The 18,629-nt window shown below is 44.5% G+C and overlaps 1 protein-coding gene across 1 annotated transcript; it reads right to left on the bottom strand.

The window, feature by feature from the left end:
- Positions 1 to 9,485: 9,485 nt before the first annotated feature.
- Positions 9,486 to 17,723, bottom strand: LOC142213201 (phospholipase A and acyltransferase 2-like). Its single transcript, XM_075281456.1, has 4 exons — positions 17,559 to 17,723; positions 14,139 to 14,238; positions 12,972 to 13,231; positions 9,486 to 11,293 (listed from the first exon to the last, which is right to left on the bottom strand). Exons 1-4 carry the CDS (start codon positions 17,571 to 17,573, stop codon positions 11,192 to 11,194), a joined length of 477 nt encoding a protein of 158 aa, XP_075137557.1. The 5' UTR covers positions 17,574 to 17,723; the 3' UTR covers positions 9,486 to 11,191.
- Between the last annotated feature and the right edge of the window lie 906 nt (positions 17,724 to 18,629).

Below are 18,629 nucleotides of genomic sequence, written 5' to 3'. Positions count from 1 at the left end.
GTCCGGCTGACGTCACTGCTGAGGCCTGTGTTTGGGTCTTAGTGGCCACATAGGGCATCTTGGATTCTGCATGAAGGCCCAGGAGAGGAGACAGAAGGTACATAAAATTATTTTATTTTTTCACCTATTATACTGTGGGATCTGAAGACACTCCAGAGTTCTGTCCAAACTCGTTCCACCCAAAACAAATCTTTGGGCCAAACCCAAAATGAATTGACTCTTCAGAGGTTCTCCCATCTCTGTTTTGGACCACTAAATCGCAGCATGCCGGGATTTAGGGTCCCAAACCTATGTATCTTACATCAATGAAAATGAGAATGAAAATGGTATATATTGAAGCCTACGTCAGTATACTTCAATTCACCAGCCATGCAGTGTGTGTCCACAGAGGACTCATCTCAGTTGGAACCGGGGATCTTAAACTTTCGATACCTAAGAATATCAGTGGCAGAATATGGACATTTACTGGTTCCAAACAATCTTAACCGGTTACACTTTCTATGGTAGACCATATATTTAAATAAAAATATTCTTCCAAGTAGGACTTGCAAATTTAGTATGAGAGAAAACCCATGCAGTCATGGGAAGAAGATACAAACTCCTTGCAGATGTTGCCCCTGGCTGGATTCAAACCCAGGACCCCCATGCAGCAAGCCATTAGTGCTAACCACTGAGCCACCATGCTACCCACATACCTTACCAGGGGACATGATAGCAAATAAGAAGTTGTTTATCAATAAGACTGAGGATCGCTTGCCTAAATACAACAATTTAAATCATTTTCATTCTTTTGGGACTTGTATTATGCAAATTATAAGAAATACCAATAATGGGGGAGAAGGGGAAACCAATGAATAGGGTCTTCTCTACATCTGAGGTCCTGTCGTAGCTGAATGAGCATAGACTAGTGCATTTATACTAAGATTATGTGCACGCTGTCTATCAACGTCCATATTGTTACTGCATTACAGTACATTACTCCAATATGCTACGAGATCCCTAAGTAACCAGAAAACCTCATACAAAATTCTGATATTACATCTGCGGATCTGCTCTTTGTCTGGTATTGGATGTGCTTAGTTGATGTGGACAATGGATCCTTACAAGCTGTTAGTCATCTATGTACTCTGGTGTCTAGCCAATAGACAGGACTCAGTTCAAGAACTTCGGAATCCATGTCTGTTAGAGTTCTTCTTTACAGTTGCTTGCTCAGTTTTCGCACCTGCCTTTCTCTGGCTTCGAATGCGACTTTGGTGTCCATTAACTCATTGACTGAGCGTTTCACCTCCACCAGGTCTCGTTCCGCCTGGGAGAATCTTTCTACAAGGTCCCGGTTCTCGTTCCTCAGGTCCTCGCAGAGTTGTTTCACTTCATCGCTCTGTTTTTGGCACCGTGCTCTCAGTGCCTCTGCCTCACTTAAAAGGGTCTCAACTGTGCGGACCACTCCTTCCAATTGTTCCCGAGACATATCTGCAAAGACAGATGCAATAGTCTAAAACATAAAAACAACAAGTTTATAAAGTAAAAATATTAAAGGGATAAGAAAAATCATTTCTGCCAGAAACAGTGCCACCCCTATCCATGGACTGTGGCTGGTATTGCAGCTCAGATCGAGTTAAATGATTGGAATGGAGATGCAATACCAGACACAACCCAATGAAAGGTGTGTTGGGGAGAAAGCAAATACAACCCCTTACATGACGGAGTTTCTGCCTATGCATGGCAGATCTTTCATACCATTATAGGACATGCTACAGCTGGCAAAGATGCAACATGAAGCTTCTTCTGTGATGGGGCCACCACTTACCATCTTCAATTTATGATTCAGGAGTCGTCTTATGTTGTCGAGACGCCTTTGGACCACTTAATCCCCCCCCCCCCATTGATCATTTCCCAATATGACCTAATGCCTCAGCATGATTCCCTGTATTTGTATTGAGAAGGTGTAAGTAATCTAGTAATAAATGGAGAAATTAATATGTTAAACCTTGGAATAATCCAAGAATCCTTGAGCCAAAAACCTTAAGGATTTTAGTCTGGTTGCTAAGAAGGAGATGCATATCAACCCTATTGGAAACCATGCAGTTGATGCTTGGTGCACCCATGGTAAGCTGACCGTCATAGCTGGATTGACACTGTGCTGACTACGGAGAAGGGGTAAAGCTGCTTGGCGGCAATCACGTCATTCCATCCTCCATCTCATGCTATGATATTAATCAGATTTTGCTCGACAAGCTCTTTCTGTTACCAGAACCCAAAATATCAACTCAAAATATTACTGAGAGATCACCCTTTCTGCCATCTGTAAAGGAGCTATTTGGAGCAATGAGGGTGGTGTCACTTACCTTATTGGAATTTCAAATAGCTAATTTGCATTTTGACAAACAAAATGATATATCAGAAATGTATCTATGTAATCTATCTAGCTGCTGAGCTAGCAGGTGACAGGCTCCTCTTTATTTTATTGGGATTTTCTGCAAATGCTTCATGTTTTTTGCTTTACGTTTTTTTTACTGTGCTTTCTATAGGATTTGTATATAATACATACAAATATTATATATACCGGTATATATTATAATAACAGTATAGCTTCAGTACAGCCTCTTTATTTTACTGTGAATTTCTGCAAATTTTTGAAATTTTATGGAATTTCAAAGACCTAATTTGCATATTGACAAACAAAATGATATATCGGAATAGGAGGCAGCGATTCACAAGAGAAAACCACTGTTTGATTCAGGTGACCCTAATCTATCTAGCTGCCGAGCTAGCAGGTGACAGGCTCCTCTTTATTTATTTTATTGTGATTTTCTGCAAATGCTTGATGTTTTTTGCTTTACATTGTTTTTACTGTGCTTTTTATAGGATTTGTATATAAAACATACAAATATTATCTATGTTTTATAATATAATAACAGTATAACTTCAGTATAAAACACAAGTATCCTAGAACCAATACAAATACAACAAACCTTCAGTGCAAAAAGAAAAGCCTTACATAGGTTTATTCCCAAGGAAACTATTCTAGTGTTATTTTTTTGGTTTGATCAGTTTAGGAACTATTTACTGCAAATTTTAGTGGCCCAAATATCCATTTCACAAGTTTATAGGCATTTTGTACCCAAAACAGCCCAATAGTGGAGTATAAAAAGTTCATTGAAATGTTCGGACATTGATGATTTTATGGTCAATGGATAGAGTCTGCACATTTTTCTAGGATTTCTTGCTTGCCCTGCCATGACATGAAGAACCTACAGGTAGACTTTGGCTAGGTTCACAATGCCTTCATTGAAGTCCATTGCTCTTATCTGTCATAGGTTTCAAGCAACATACTTAAACGCTAATAGGATGGCCCCTTCTTCATCATTCGCTGTCATGTAAAACTGTGACAATGTTTACTCTTCCAATGGAGTAGGACAGTATGTTATCTCCCATAATCAATGGGGGGGGGGGGGGTTGACGACTAGAACCCCAAGCAATCGTGAGAACAGGGTTAGAGAGTCCCTATTGGACTTGTCTATAGCAAGAAATGCTAAAGCTATAAAGGAGGGTGCTATAGGAACAGATCCTACAGGTGGAGGACGGGTTAATAGGAGCGAGAAGATGGTTGCTAGTGGATGATATTGGGAGAAATAAAAACAAAGAAGTTGAATCTCACCGTAGAAGCGACTGCTCTGCTTCAGATAGGTGTTGAGTTGAGTTAAAGGGTCCAGCGTTACTGCAGTTTGTGGTCCCCTTCTATTTCTTGCCTACCGGCCTCCTGATCTATTTTTCCTGTAGTTTGTAGCTTCCGTAACCCTACCGCCGAGCCTGTGGTGGTGATGTCACTCCTCTCGCATCATCCAGTTACTGGTGACCTCTTTGTCTGCCAGGTCTCTGTCACTTTGACCATTACTCTATTCTTCTCCTATCTCTTCCTTTGTCTCTCTGCCCTTTGTCACACTCTCATTCTCTCTCCTTTTGTCATAATCTTTCCGTTAATCCCTTTCTTCTCATCCCCCAATCCTTGTAGATCCCCAGCTGTTTCTTGCGTGAAGATGATCGTCATACTGATCCTGCTCACGCCATCTTGCGCTTGCTACTTGGTTTTCTATCTCCTTATGTGTTCAGAGATTTCTGGTATAGCTTTTTCCGTGCCATACATAACTGTGTTACCAGGTTGATATTAAATATGTAGAGGTCAAAATATAATGTCTGTGCAAAATATAATGGTATTTATATGGGATTCTTTCCAGGAACTCGTGTTCCTGCTATGAAAAGGCAACAGTACCGAATCATTCATCCTCCTTCCACGAGCTGGTATGGAGTCACGAGATGGTTTATGGTGCTTTCTGACACCATACGACAAGGTTGAAAAAAAAGACATGGGTCCGTCAGGTCCAAATACAGATGGACGAACCTCAAGCGGTTGTTTCTGACAAATATTCATGAGGTTCGGCCCTTCAGTTTATTTCGGCCAAACTTGTCTGGATAGAACATCAACTGGTGGCCACAAAAGGCCTGAAGAGGACACTGAGAGACCAGCAGATCCTATCACTCAGACACAATTTTTTCTAGGTACCACATTGGAATAGCCTTAAGAAAGGCTATTCGTCTCCTAACTTTCGTTGTCTTCTCCGCGCCTCCATTCGCCTACAATCCCGGGTTTTTCTCGGTATGCAAATTAGCTTTCTCGCAGCACTGTGTTGTAAGCGGCCATTTTCTCGTGGCCTGTGGGCATGCGCAGTCTGCTCTGCCCAAGGCCTAGAAGTTACAAGCTACCGCCGGAAGAAGAGGCTGAAGAGGACGCTGCTGAAGAAGATGGAGGCGGTGCTGGAGAGAGTTCTCTCGCAGCATCGGGGACACTTCCAGTGCTGCAAGACAACTAATTTGCATACCACGAAAAAATGGGATTTTAGGCGAATGGCGGTGCGGAGAAGACAACGAAAGGTAGGAGACAAATAGCCTTTCTTAAGGCTATTCCAACTTGGTACATAGAAAAAATTGTGTCTGAGTGATAGGATCCCTTTAATCTATTATAATTGAAGTCTGATGAAACCCCAGATTATAATAGTGATATGTGGATGATGAACCCCAAAAGTTTTGTGTTAGGCCGATCCCAAAACTTTTGGAAAGTCCATGGTAAATCTGGTTCTAAACAAATTGGTTTGCGCATCCCTAGGTCCAACCTACAATCTTACAGTTTTGATCCAGAGTAAAATAAAATTATCTGTGAGTCTGACGCCATTTGCCCTACATTAGGGGAAAAATTAATTCCCAATGAACCTGGGAATCAGATTAAATCCTTGATGAAAACCTATTAGGGCCCCTTCACACGGCGTAAACGCTCGGCTCATTCCGAGCCGTACACGCGAGCGCTTCTAAACACTTCCCATTCACTTTACAAGCGCTCCCATTGAAGTGAAGTGCCATTCTCCCCCCCTTCATTTGCCCCAGTGTCATGCCATCCCCCCTTCATCTGCCCCAGTATCATGCCATTCTCCCCCCCTTCATTTGCCCCAGTGTCATGCCGTTCTCCCCCCCTCCCAGTTTCATGTCCCCCCCCCGTCTTTTCCCCAGTGTCATGCCGTTCTCCCCCCTTCATCTGCCCCAGTGTCATGCCGTTCTCCCCCCTCCATCTGCCACAGTGTCATGCCGTTCTCCCCCTTCATCTGCCTCAGTGTCATGCCGTTCTCCCCCCCCTTCATTTGCCCCAGTGTCATGCTGTTCTCTCCCCCTTCATCTGCCCCAGTTTCATGCCGTTCTCCCCCCCTTCATCTGCCCCAGTGCCATGCTGTTCTCCCCCCTCCATCTGCCCCAGTGTCATGCTGTTCTCCCCCCCTTCATCTGCCCCAGTGTCATGCTGTTCTCCCCCCTGCATCTGCCCCAGTGTCATGCCATTCTCCCACCTTCATCTGCCCCAGTGTCATGCTGTTCTCTCCCCCTTCATTTGCCCCAGTGTCATGCCGTTCCCCCCCCTCCATCTGCCCCAGTGTCATGCCGTACTTCCCCCTTCATCTGCCCCAGTGTCATGCTGTTCTCTCCCCCTTCATTTGCCCCAGTGTCATGCCGTTCTCCCCCCCTTCATCTGCCCCAGTGTCATGCCGTTCCCCCCCCCTCCATCTGCCCCAGTGTCATGCCGTACTTCCCCCTTCATCTGCCCCAGTGTCATGCCGTACTTCCCCCTTCATCTGCCCCAGTGTCATGCTGTTCTCTCCCCCTTCATTTGCCCCAGTGTCATGCCGTTCTCCCCCCCTTCATCTGCCCCAGTGTCATGCCGTTCTCCCCCCCTTCATCTGCCCCAGTGTCATGCTGTTCTCACTCTCACACTCACACACACTCACCTTCCCTCGCAGCTCTCTCCCTCATACACATATTGTAGACGCGATGTGACGTCGTCACATCGCGGCTACAAATGCCGGTGCTCAGCGTTAAAACAGGAGCTGAGCTGTGACAACTCCTGCTTTAAACGGCTATGTATTCAGCTCATCGGCATGAGTTGAAATCGGGACATGCCGACCGGGACCACTTTGTTAGGTCCGGGCCGCGCCGCGGGGCCCCGGACGGTTGCCCGGTTCGCCCAGCCCTGGATCCGCCCCTGCAAGGAGTCTGCTTGGAGACCCCATGAACGGAAACCTATGTGCATTAAAAAGTGGTTACCAGGCAAACCCGCGGACCCCATAGATTATAATGGGGTCCGTGTGGTTTCCACTCAAAACATGCAGAGAGAAAGGCCCTGCTAGCAGCACTTTTCTCTCTGCATGTTTCGTGCGGAAACCTCACAGACCCCGTTATAGTTTTTTGGGGACCGTGTGGTTTCCTTAGGTAACTGCTTTTTACTGCGCTTAGGTTTCCGTTTGGGAGTACACTTGGGGAAACCCAAACACAGATGTGAACTGGGCCTTAGTGTCTTTTCATTTATATCTATATTTTAGAAGAGATGAGCAAAATGGTTTCGACCTGAAGTTTCAGGCTTGACCCAACCTGTAGCTTTGGGGGTTCCTCCAGTATAATGCTAGAAAGCATGCAGTAAGATGCCAATATAGATGGACGGGGTTATACTGTGTTCCTGTTCTCATGGAAGTCAGTACGAACAGGATCCAACTGTACAGACATCCTGATACATCCTTCCTAGCATCATCAATGTTTTTTTTCTTTTTTGCACCATGCAGTTAAAAATGTTTGTCTCAAGTTTCTGGCAATAACATGGTGTGAACCATGCCTAATACGTGGGAGAGCTGTCTGTATATGGAATTATTAAACTTAATGTGAGCCTTGAAAATCAAATCTGTATTTAATGAGCTCCCTCTAGTGGTATTTGCACAAAATAGCTGTAAATCGGTTCACCGAGCGCTGACTTATGTGCCCTGCCTCTATTATAGGTCCAACCCTGCCATCAGGGAAAACTCCTGGTCTTTTAAAGAGACCACCCAATTTGGTTGCAAGCCCATCAGCGTAATAACAGTGTCCTGCTGTCTCCGATGACTTATGAGGACCAAAGTGATGTGAAACAATCAAAGAAAAATAATTATTTTAGGAATACTGCCTTTTTTGTGGGGGAGGGGATTGGTGTATAGAAAGATGGAGGTCTAAGATTGCCTGTACATGGCTATGGTGCCTTCTATGCACTAGCAACAGGGTGAGATTTCTGCGCAAGGTGCAAAAGAGCCCTGCACAACTTCACTCACTACCGTTATCTGCCTCGCATCCGTACAATTACATTTCCCTTTCTCTATCTGAGCCCAGTCCACCACGAAGACTTGTTCACAACATCTGTGCACACAAACCTCCCATCATTCCCATCCCCCGTTGGTGCCCCTACATAGTAATCTTGCTCCCCTTCTGCCACAAATTCCCTCCTCGACTGAATGGTTAATTTTCTCCTTTCTGACAGTAGAAGGCTATGTATCTTAAATCTTCTCACTCCAGCTCACCAGAGGCCAGGAGTCCGCCATCTAAGGAAATCATTAGGGGGATCAAAGAAGTTTAACCAGCTCTAGAAAGGATCAGGGTGACCATGGGCCTCCTGATTTCTGGGTCCAGTCATAGCTACGACTCCAATAGTGATGCCAGTGTGTATAACATAAAAATATAAGACACTTGTTTGTTAAAATATCCAGTTTATTATTAATGTTTATATGAGATTTTGCAAGACAGTTTTGTATTTTCTGTTTTATAAAAATAAAATAATAATAATAATAATAATAATAATAATATAATAAAATGCTGCTATCTGCTGGAAGACTTATAAATGTAAGATAATCTTAGTCTAAAAGCTGCTTCCTGTATTTGAGCAAAATTGTTACTCAATGAAGCCTACCAGTATATAGAGATCAGCAGATTTAAACTAGTGATAGTCCAAAAGGTTATATACAATTTTATATATTCCTTTGGACCGCAGCTGTAACTTTACTCACTTGTGGCATGTTTGGTTACATGCAGGCTTGCCACAAACTTGCTGCAGATTTCACCATTTGGTTTGCAAACCAATGGCACCACGTGGAAGAAAAAGTTCACAAGACCTGAGAAATACCATCATTTCTTTACACAGGAAAGGTGAAAGTTACAAGAAGATCAGTAAAGCTTTACTTATCAGCCAGAATACTGTAGCAAAGGTGATAGAAATATGGAACAAAGATGGAACTGCAGAAGAATCGTATGGTGTATGGTGTCGCAAAGAAATATGGCCTACAGCGTCCTTACAAGGAGCTGCTTGAATCCTGGTATCATGAATTCACGGATCTATATTGAAAGAGATGATGCAACCATTACTCAGTGCCAGTGGCGTAACTAGGCCCCGTGGCGATCTTCTGACATGCCCCCCCAAGAGGGCTATGTGGGCGTGCAGGCTGTATGTGAACAAGAGGGGGGAATGGGGGTGCAAACTGTGTGCGAGCATGAGGGTGATGTGGAGCGGGGAACCCATCATTCCACCACACTCTTGCTCACCTGCAGCCTGCACCACCCATTCCCTCTTCTTTCTCACACACAGCCTGCACACCCATGTACCCCTATCTACTATGGTGGCACTGGAAGCAGGATATTGAGTTTAGCACTAGAGATGAGCGAACACTGTTCAGATCAGCCGATCCGAACAGCACGCACCCATAGAAATGAATGGAAGCACCTGTGACACTGACTTTGCCGACGGCAAAGGGGGGGAAAACAGCATGACACTGGGGCAGATGGAGGGGGGGGAGAACGGCATGACACTGGGGCAGATGGGGGGGGGAGAACGGCATGACACTGGGGCAGATGGAGGGGGGGGGAGAACGGCATGACACTGGGGCAGATGGAGGGGGGGGGAGAACGGCATGACACTGGGGCAGATGGAGGGGGGAGAACGGCATGACACTGGGGCAGATGGAGGGGGGAGAACGGCATGACACTGGGGCAGATGGAGGGGGGGGGGGAGAACAGCATGACACTGGGGCAGATGGAGGGGGGGGGGGACGGCATGACACTGGGGCAGATGGAGGGGGGGGGGGAGAACGGCATGACACTGGGGCAGATGGAGGGGGGGGGGAGAACGGCATGACACTGGGGCAGATGGAGGGGGGAGAACGGCATGACACTGGGGCAGATGAAGGGGGGAGAACGGCATGACACTGGGGCAGAGACGGGGGGGGGACATGAAACTGTGGGCAGATAAAGGGGGGAGAATGGCATGAAACTGGGGATAGAGATAGAGGGGGGGGCATGAAACTAGGGGTAGATGAAGGGTGTATATGAAAATGGGGGAGAGATGAAGGGGGGACATATAATTTACGGGTGACTGTAGGAGGATTATACTGTGTGGAATCACATGAAAAATGAATGAGAACGGGCGGAGTCAACATAAAAGTGGGCGGGGCGCACGCCGCATGTTTTATTCCCTCTTTCTAGTCTTCAACACTTGGGAAGTACAGGTTAGACGCGCAAGACCCCCCCAGTAAGTAGGGCCCCGCCAAAGTCAATTGCCCAGGGCCCCGCAAACCCTGGATCCGCCACTGCGCCACAACTAGTTGGAAATGGACGTTGAGGCCTTATTCTATGTATTATATCTGAAGCAATGCCGACTAGAAAGGACCACAAAATACACAAAAATACTGTCTGCAATACTGATCAGTAAGATAATGGCATACCGTAAACTTTAACTAGAGAGAAGTGTGAATAAGTTCTTAGTAAAGTAATGGAAGACTTTGATGAATTCTGCCCAACCCTTTTTGGTAGGTTGTAAAAAGTGTTATATTTGTTATATTTGTTAACCTATTTACAGAAGAAAACCGGTGAGTGTGACTAGAGATGAGCGAATAGTATTTGATGGAATACCTTGCTCCCATAGGAATGCGTGTACGCGGCCGAACACCAAGGGGTTAAGTGCAGTCAATATTCGATGCGCTTCACCCATTGGTGTTCGGCCGCTTACATGCATTCCTATGGGAGCGAGGTATTCCATCAAATACTATGCGCTCATATCTACTTGTGACCAGAAAACAGTCTATAAACCTGATCACAGATCAGTCTCAGGCTAGATTCACATCTGTGCTGGGGTTTCTGTTCTTTGGGGACCTGAAAAACGGAAACCCAGTCTACTAAAAAAAAAAGCAGTTACCCATGGAAACCCATGGACTCCATAGACTATTATGGGGTCTTTCCGGTTTCCGCCCAAAAAATGCTGAGAGAAATGTCTTGCTTGCAAGCGGAATGGGAGATGGAATCCCTGAATGGTCACACAAGGCAAGTGTGGAGCAAAAATTAAGTGAATAAATGGTTATCTTGTTACAAAGTCACTTGTGATTGGGTGAGATATGTTTCGGCAGTCAGTATCTGAAGATTATTGTTGGAAGCATAAAGAATGGGCAAGTTCCCAGTACCATAGAAAAATGGACCAAGAAGGACAACCAGGGAACAGGTCCAGGTTGACTATGTGCTATACTAGGTAACTGTTGTGCCACTTCTATGGGTTAGGTAGGTATTACTAGGGCACAATCTTCACAATACATCAAAAAGGCACTTAAAAGACCTAAAGTCTTTGCTACTAAAGTCTTTGCACCAGATACCATGAAATCCTTGAGGTGTCCACGCCTTGACAAGTCAGAGCCGTTTTGGTGGTACAAGGGGGACCTACATAATATCAGGTAGGTGGTTTTTTTCTATATATTACTCTTCAAAAATATTTCTTTACAAAACACTCCATGGCACAAATGTGTCCTTTCTTATTATATTGTATTCATTGATTCTGCCTTCTGCTTCTTGCAACAACAGCTAGGGTGGTGAGCGCTGCCGCAAAGATTCCTCCTCCTACAGCTGTGTACATTGCAACGTTGGCGACCTGAAACGTAGAACAGTCGATTAGTTTCCTCAATGTAGATTACACTATGTTATACACAGGATTATAATAATTTATATACTTAGGTCTAGGGCTAGCAAATGAAGACACAGAATTTAGTGTGGAAATAAACTGGAGGCCTCAAACTCAGATTGGGATAAAAGAAATAATAGAAGCGATACTCCTCTGACAGAACCCACACTGCTCCCTTTCCAAGGATGCTTAGGTCTCCCTTGGCCTCTTCTTCGTGATCCCATCTTGACATAAAGCACCAAAAACGTTCACTCGCGGTGCTGACCTACCCCAACCATTGCCTGGCTATGCAAGCATATTCTAAGCTAAAGAAATATCAGGAAGTAGAGACCAGCAGGGACTCAGTCAGCAACAGAACGGATGCAGCGATTGTTAAGGTGAGGATGTTTTTTATTTTCATTTAAACTTCTTGAAGCCAACTGGCACCAACTTCTTCTTGGAAAATTGCCTTTATCTAGGGACACATGGCGGAAAAGTCCAGTATGTTAGGCATTGTTAACTCACTCACAGGGTCCCTTCTCTCCCATGTGAAAGGAGTGGCCAGGCAAATGTGCCTTTCACGTCCACTAAGACAGGGGGTGCTATATGCCATTAAAGAGGACCTTTCACCACTTGGGGCGCATGCGGTTTTATATACCGCTTTCACGTTCTGTGCCTGGGTGAAGAGCTATCAGTGCTGGTACCTTAGCTCTTCACCGTCAGAAGGGCGTTTCTGATAGTCAGTCATGAATGCCCTTCCTCACAGTAGTGCCTCACCGCTCTCACAGTATATATAGCGCTATAGGCACTACTGTGAGGAAGGACGTTCCTGACTGACTGTTAGAAACACCCTTCTGATGGTGAAGAGCTACCGTACCGGCAGCGATAGTTCTTCACCTGGAGCACAAAAGATGAAAGCTGATAGTGTGCTGAATTCAGCGCACTGTCGGCTTTCTAGCGGTATATAAAACCGCATGTGTCCCAAGTGGTGAAAGCTCAATGCACTGAATTCAGCGCTCTTCCAGTTCTGTATCTTCTCCCTTTGGAGTGCTATCAATGCCACTAGTTTCGGCTACCGATATCACTGTCCTGTTGGGGCCGACCTTAAAGTTCAATGTCAACCCCCTTAATAGTACTATACTATACAGGTGTACCATTGGGGGGAGGGGGGGGCATTCCTCACCACTCAGTGATATCAGACCCTGAAAATGATGGTACCGATATCTCTGTAATGGGGAACGATACTGACAAAACTGAATGCAGTGCGCATGCTTTGTCCTCTATCATTGGAAAGTACAGTGTGAAATGGGTCCTGTGTTACTCATTTATGGCATATCCACAGGATACATCATAAACGTCTCCTAAATGTGGATGGCAGACCAACCTTTAGAAATGGGTTCCCCAAGTCCCCCCCAGGCTGCTGTTCACCAACTGAATCAGTAGAGAGGTGCTTTCGCCTACTAAACCAGCCGAGTTCGCTGTGCTACCTGTCTATGTAACTCAGAACATAGGTTTACCTAGGTCATTAGTTGACGCAACATGTAATATGCAGATATAGTAGTGCACCAAATCCAAGGATCTTTAACAAATTTTGACCAAGTTGCTTTTCTACTTTTGCACCTGTATAACAGTATTCATTCTGGTACTTTAGCCAAATAATATGACCTACCTGATCAGAGAAACCTTTTCCATATCGCAGTTCTGTCGCAAAGTGTTCACAATTGGCACTGGTGACGCTATATGGCATTGTCTGATCCACCAGCTCTAGGGCTGCCCGCACCACCTTTTCGGGAGGGTAGGGTTTGATTTTCTCATCATATTTGTTATTAACCCTGTAATTGCATCCATTTGCTACATTCTCCAGACGCTCTTTTCTGACTACGGCAGAGCCCCCGAACGCAGATGACAGGCTAGACATGCCTTCTTGGTCTGAGGAGAGTAAAGACAGAGGACAGTAATCAGTAACCTTATAGGAAGTTCCCTTCTTATGGCAACGTCTTTCCATAAGCCCTGTTAGGTCATTTGGAGATGATAGAGGTGGGCCTCTATATGTACTGGAGTAAAGAGATGACAGATTTGCCCCCTTCTTGTTCAAAATGGCAGCTGCATGTGATATCCGATCATAAAGTATTTCTGTAAATACAGGTTAGTTCCTATTTATTTCTATAGCACCAACATATTCTGCAGCGCTTTACAAACACTGTCAGTCACTATCTCATATAAGGCTCACAATCTAAATTCCCTATCAGTATGTCTTTGAAGTTTGGGAGGAATCCGGAGTACCCGGAGGAAACCCACACAAACATGGAGAGAACATATAAACTCCTTGCAGATGTTGTCCTTGGCTGGATTCGAACATAAGACTACAAGGCTACAATGCTAAGAAGACACTTGTGTGGTTGGTGGGGTCAGACCAACTGGATCCTCATAAGCCAGTGCAGGACAAGCTGTCCTGGACTGGCTTAGCGTCACCGTTTCGACAGCCCGGCACGGGAAGCGAGCGGTGGATTGGAGCGGCCCTGTGGACGCAGCGCTGCTCCAGCGGCTGCCCCTCACGCTTAACAGAGAGCAGGTATTCTCCCTGCCTGCTCTCTGCCTGCTAACGCCGCTGACTCCACCCCGCCCCCTCTGCTCAGTCCCGCCCCCTCCACTCGGCCCCTTTCTGATGTCCGCCTCAGGCGGCACAAAGCCTAGGTTCACCCCTGGGCACAGGGGACTTCTATTCTTGTGATTAGTTGTGTTAATCCCAGTGACTGGGCCCCAAATGATCACACAGTTGTCCCCTTTTAACAGCTTCTAAATACTGGAATACTCCTTTATATAGAAGATAGCATACCTGTGAGATGTACAACATAGCCACCCCCAACATATATGCCCCAGTGTTGATAAAATGGGCGGATAAATTCAATTAAGTCACCAGGTTGAGGAGGAGGACCCTGAAAAATAGATTAAATGAATAAGACGCTAGTCAGTATTATATAGATGTATACATATATAACACACACAATAATGTGCAAAAGTTTTAAACAAATGTATAAAAAATGCTGCAAAGCAAAAATTGTTAAAAAAAAGTGTAAATAGTTTATTTTTGTTGATTAACAAAATGAGGTGAATGAACAAAAGAGAAATCTAAATCCATCAATATTTGGTGTGACCTTTGGCTTCTGCCTTCCTTCAGTTCTTCTCGGGACTTGCAGACGGTTTTTAAAGGAGCTCTGCAGGGAGGTTGTTCCCGCCATCTTGGAGACCTAAGCTCAGATCTTCTTTGGCTGTAGACTTTCTCCAATCCTTCTGTCTCTTCAAGTCATCCTAGACAGACTGGATGATGGTGAGACCAGGGCTATATCTGTGGGGGCCGTATTATTACTTCCAGGAATTCTTCTCCAAAGGGCAAAGGTCACACCAAATATTGATGGGATTTATATTACTCATGTTTTTTCGCTTCCTTTTTCAATGGAGAAAAATAAACGTAACACTTTTGAAAGAATATTTTTAGGTTGTAGCATTTTTCCCACACATGCCTAAAACATATGGATAGCACTGTATATATATATATATATATATATATATATATATATATATATTTTATTTTTTTTTGCTGGTAATTATATGCTAACAAAAGCTGATGTGACTAGCACAAGTGGAAGGCTCCAGGGTGACTCAGATGAAAAAATACTTTAGATGGATTCCTGCCAATGTCATTGAATGCAATGGAAATTGTTGGTCTAGTGACAGTATTCACTGTTGCACAACAGAGGCAGTCAACAGAAAATCAGAAAGCATGCATCCCAGAGACAAGGATTATCAGGCATATGGCCAAGACCTCAGTCAGACTTAAAGGGAATCTGTCACCGGATTTACGCTGCCCTTCTCAGTGATAGACACCATGTACGTCATTTTTTTGCAGTAGTTTTTATACAATCACTATTTATCAGCTAGGTACATGTTCCTTCTCCGACTTGCTGCCGTTTATTGACAGCTTTCTCCTTATTGTTTGCACAGGGAGAAAACTACCATTCTGTGGCAGGTGGGAGGGGGAAGCCGGCAGCTTGTAAACATTGAGGGTAAATTCACACGGGATTTTTTGGATTGGAACCTGAGGTGGAGGCCGCCTCAGGTTCCGATCCAAAAGCCGGGTAACCGCGACTGAGAGCTGGTACACTGCACCGGTATCCAGCCGCGCACTCCGCTTCGGATTAGGCCCAATGAATGGGCCTAGTCCGGAGAAGGGAGTGTCTTCAGGCCGAATCGCAATGCAAAACAGCCTGAAGAATGAGCACCTCGCTTCTTTTTCCGGGAGCCTGGGTGGCTCCCATTGATTTCAAGAGGAGCCATCTTTTTGGTCAGGATTTTGAGGCGCATACGGCCTCAAAATCCTGACCAAAAAACTGTGTGAACTAACCCTGAGGACTCCACAGCGCAGACATATCAAAAGGACTCCAGTGATAGACTCACCTTCAGCTGGTGACCAGTGATTGTATGAAAACTACTGCAAGACATTTTTCATTCCCTTTATCATCAGTATTTCAAGGGTTAAACAGTTCAGATTACGTAAGAGCAAAGGAGCATTTGGATATGCCAAAACAGGGTTATAGGGTCATACCAATATACTGTATCTATATCCTAGATGCCCCTAAACTGCATGGTGTGGTATACTAAGGCTATGTTCACCTCTGCGCTGGAGTCTCCATTGCATTGACCACCGAAAAGTGGCAGTGGAAAGTCCTGCCAGTTTCAGTTTTAAAATGTGGGATCCCATTATAGTCAATGTGGTCCCCTGGGCTTCACGTGTAAACACTATTTTAGCAGTCTGCCTCTGTCGGAGCAAAATGAACAAGAGCCAGCGCAAATGTGAACCTAGTATAAACTGAAAACATGCTCTTGTGTTAAAGGAGTTTTTCAGGGTTTATAATCTAACTTTAGTTTTGGTCTTCAGTATAAAAAATTGCTGCGGGAAAAACTGCAGAGGCAACACATTGCCGTTCTTCACGCAGCACTTTAGGTTAGGGCCACACGTTGCGGAAATGCTGCTTTTTTTTGTTGCATTTTTTTTTTACAATGACTACAAAAGGATTGGGAAATATATAGGGAGTTCTTCTACCTCTTCCTACTGCTCAATCCACTCCTGGCTTTGGCTCAAAAAAACAACAATCTGCAACAAAAAAAAGCTGCGTTTCTGAAACGTGGGGCATTAGCCTTCTACAGAAAGTTCACAGAGGTTTCCTCTGCGGACTTTGTTTCAATTCCAACTATGGGTAAACATTTATGTAGGTATAACTGACATGCTGCGATGTCCAAAACTGCACTGGTTTTTGAAAATCGCCAAGTGTCCATACCGCGGTTTTTACCGCTAGGTGAAAAAAATGTGAGGGACTCCCTTTGAAATCAATGGGAGACATTTTTGCAGGTGGATTCTGCGTCCAAATCCGCTTGCAAAAAACTCTGTGTGAACATACCCTCAAAGATCAGTAGTGGTTTGACACCAAGGATCCCCACCCATCAGCTTTGTTCAGGGTCAGCTGACCCCGACCCCTTTACTATGTACGTCACATGATATTTGTAGCCATACAATGTTTTTACAGCCTCATTCCATTAGGATAAAATATATTTTTCCTTGCACGTGTAGGCATCACTAAGGCTAGCTTCATATCTGTGCGGGATTTCGCTTCTTCTGGTATGGACATGAACAGGACTTAAGGGATCTCAATGGCGCCCATCGGGTGCCCATCAGTTAGTACATGGCTTTTTTCATCTAACGACTTTACACAGTTCTGCGCTGGGTGTCCTAGTGTCAGATGTGAACACGTTAAAGTAGAACACCGGATATACTACGTACTAAAGAAACTTGAAATCCTGCAAAATGTTCTGTGCAAAATAAATATGACTGCTATATGAAAGCAATAAGACATAGATGAGATTTGTCTGCTCGACTCGCCTGGCACCCGTGTGAAAGGGGGGATTCTGGGAACTATAAGTTATCCCCCATCCACTTTCTTAGCAGGCAGAATATTGTAGTGAGCTAAAAGGAAACTGGAATATGACGCTCATCTGTTCTCCATTAGGTTTTCCGTTTCAATCCGAAAACTGGAAGTCAAATATCACTGTGAACAGAGCCTAAGGCTGTGTAACAATCACAAATACAACCAAACCAGTCAGTCGGATTAAACGCTTATTACATGTTATAGTAAATTTCATTTAGACTATAGAATGATTTTAGTTTTTTTGGATTTTTGCTTTATGAAGTTGTCACACTCACCGACACCAGGGGCATGTCGCTACGTGGCTGTGATCTTTCGACGTCTGCTCTTTAGTTGTCAGTCATCTGGTCAGCCGGATGCAAGAAGGACGGCCGTGCATATAAATAAATATGAGGACAGAAAACAGATACGTCACTGACCAGACCTATCCACAGACCTATAGCAGGCCACATACAGTAAAATGAGAGCACTGAACAGAAAACTGGTGACACTGGCAGTCGCAGATTATGAGGGGGTGGGATCTGGCTGGAATCACAGTCTGTTGCGATTTGCACATTGCTAACATTCCAACAGTCAAGGCTGTCAGTACGTAGCAATATTAGGATGAATATAGTCTATGCATTCCACAAATTCTGAATAATCGGTATAAAGTGGATAGAAATACCTTCCAGAGCGATGGCCGGTCTGTAATTTCTGCTGAGAGTCAGAGAGCAGGATAACAGCCAGATCCTGGCACCGAGCACATGACTCACAGCACACACAATACACATTTGGCATCAAAAATGTGAATAGAAGCAAAAGTCACAATCCACAAAATCATGCAAAAGGCGGCAGGAAAGGAACAATTAAAGGATTAAATCATTTACATAATCTTCGGATTTACCAGATTAGAAAGTCGACCATCACTGACATGTCATGGCTGGAACAATTGGTATAAAGAAGATTAAAAAAAAAAAAATTGGTAAACTGGTTTATAGGTGGGAGGGGGTAGAATGGTGGAATATGACTGTTTCATGTTCTGTATTTATTAGGTATGTAAACCAAGTCTGAGTGTAGTATATAAAATCAAAGGACGTTATATAAAGTATAATGACTCATGGGAGACTCATGACATTTTTCATGCAGTTTATATTTTCTATACTAGTCAGAGGTGTCACAGTCTGTATTGACAGCAGCATCTGCAGGGTTAAATAGGTGAGGCTGTTTTCTCCACCATTAGAGCAGGCACTAGAGTTGAGCAAATAGTATTCGAAACTCTAGTTTCGAATACCTCACTCCCATAGGAATGAATGGAAGCGGCCGAACACCAAGAGGTTAAGCCCTGGCCGCTTCCATTCATTCCTATGGAG

This window comes from Leptodactylus fuscus, chromosome 7 (genome assembly GCF_031893055.1).
Source record: "Leptodactylus fuscus isolate aLepFus1 chromosome 7, aLepFus1.hap2, whole genome shotgun sequence".
Taxonomy (NCBI): domain Eukaryota; kingdom Metazoa; phylum Chordata; class Amphibia; order Anura; family Leptodactylidae; genus Leptodactylus; species Leptodactylus fuscus.
This window is presented reverse-complemented; position numbering and strand designations above follow the sequence as displayed.

Excerpts from the sequence above, each read along its gene's own strand:
- LOC142213201 (XM_075281456.1), bottom strand. Across the intron at positions 13,232-14,138 it reads CTATGTTGTACATCTCACAG|ACCAAGAAGGCATGTCTAGC; the intron begins GTATGCTATCTT and ends TACTCTCCTCAG. Across the intron at positions 11,294-12,971 it reads GAAAAGGTTTCTCTGATCAG|GTCGCCAACGTTGCAATGTA; the intron begins GTAGGTCATATT and ends TCTACGTTTCAG.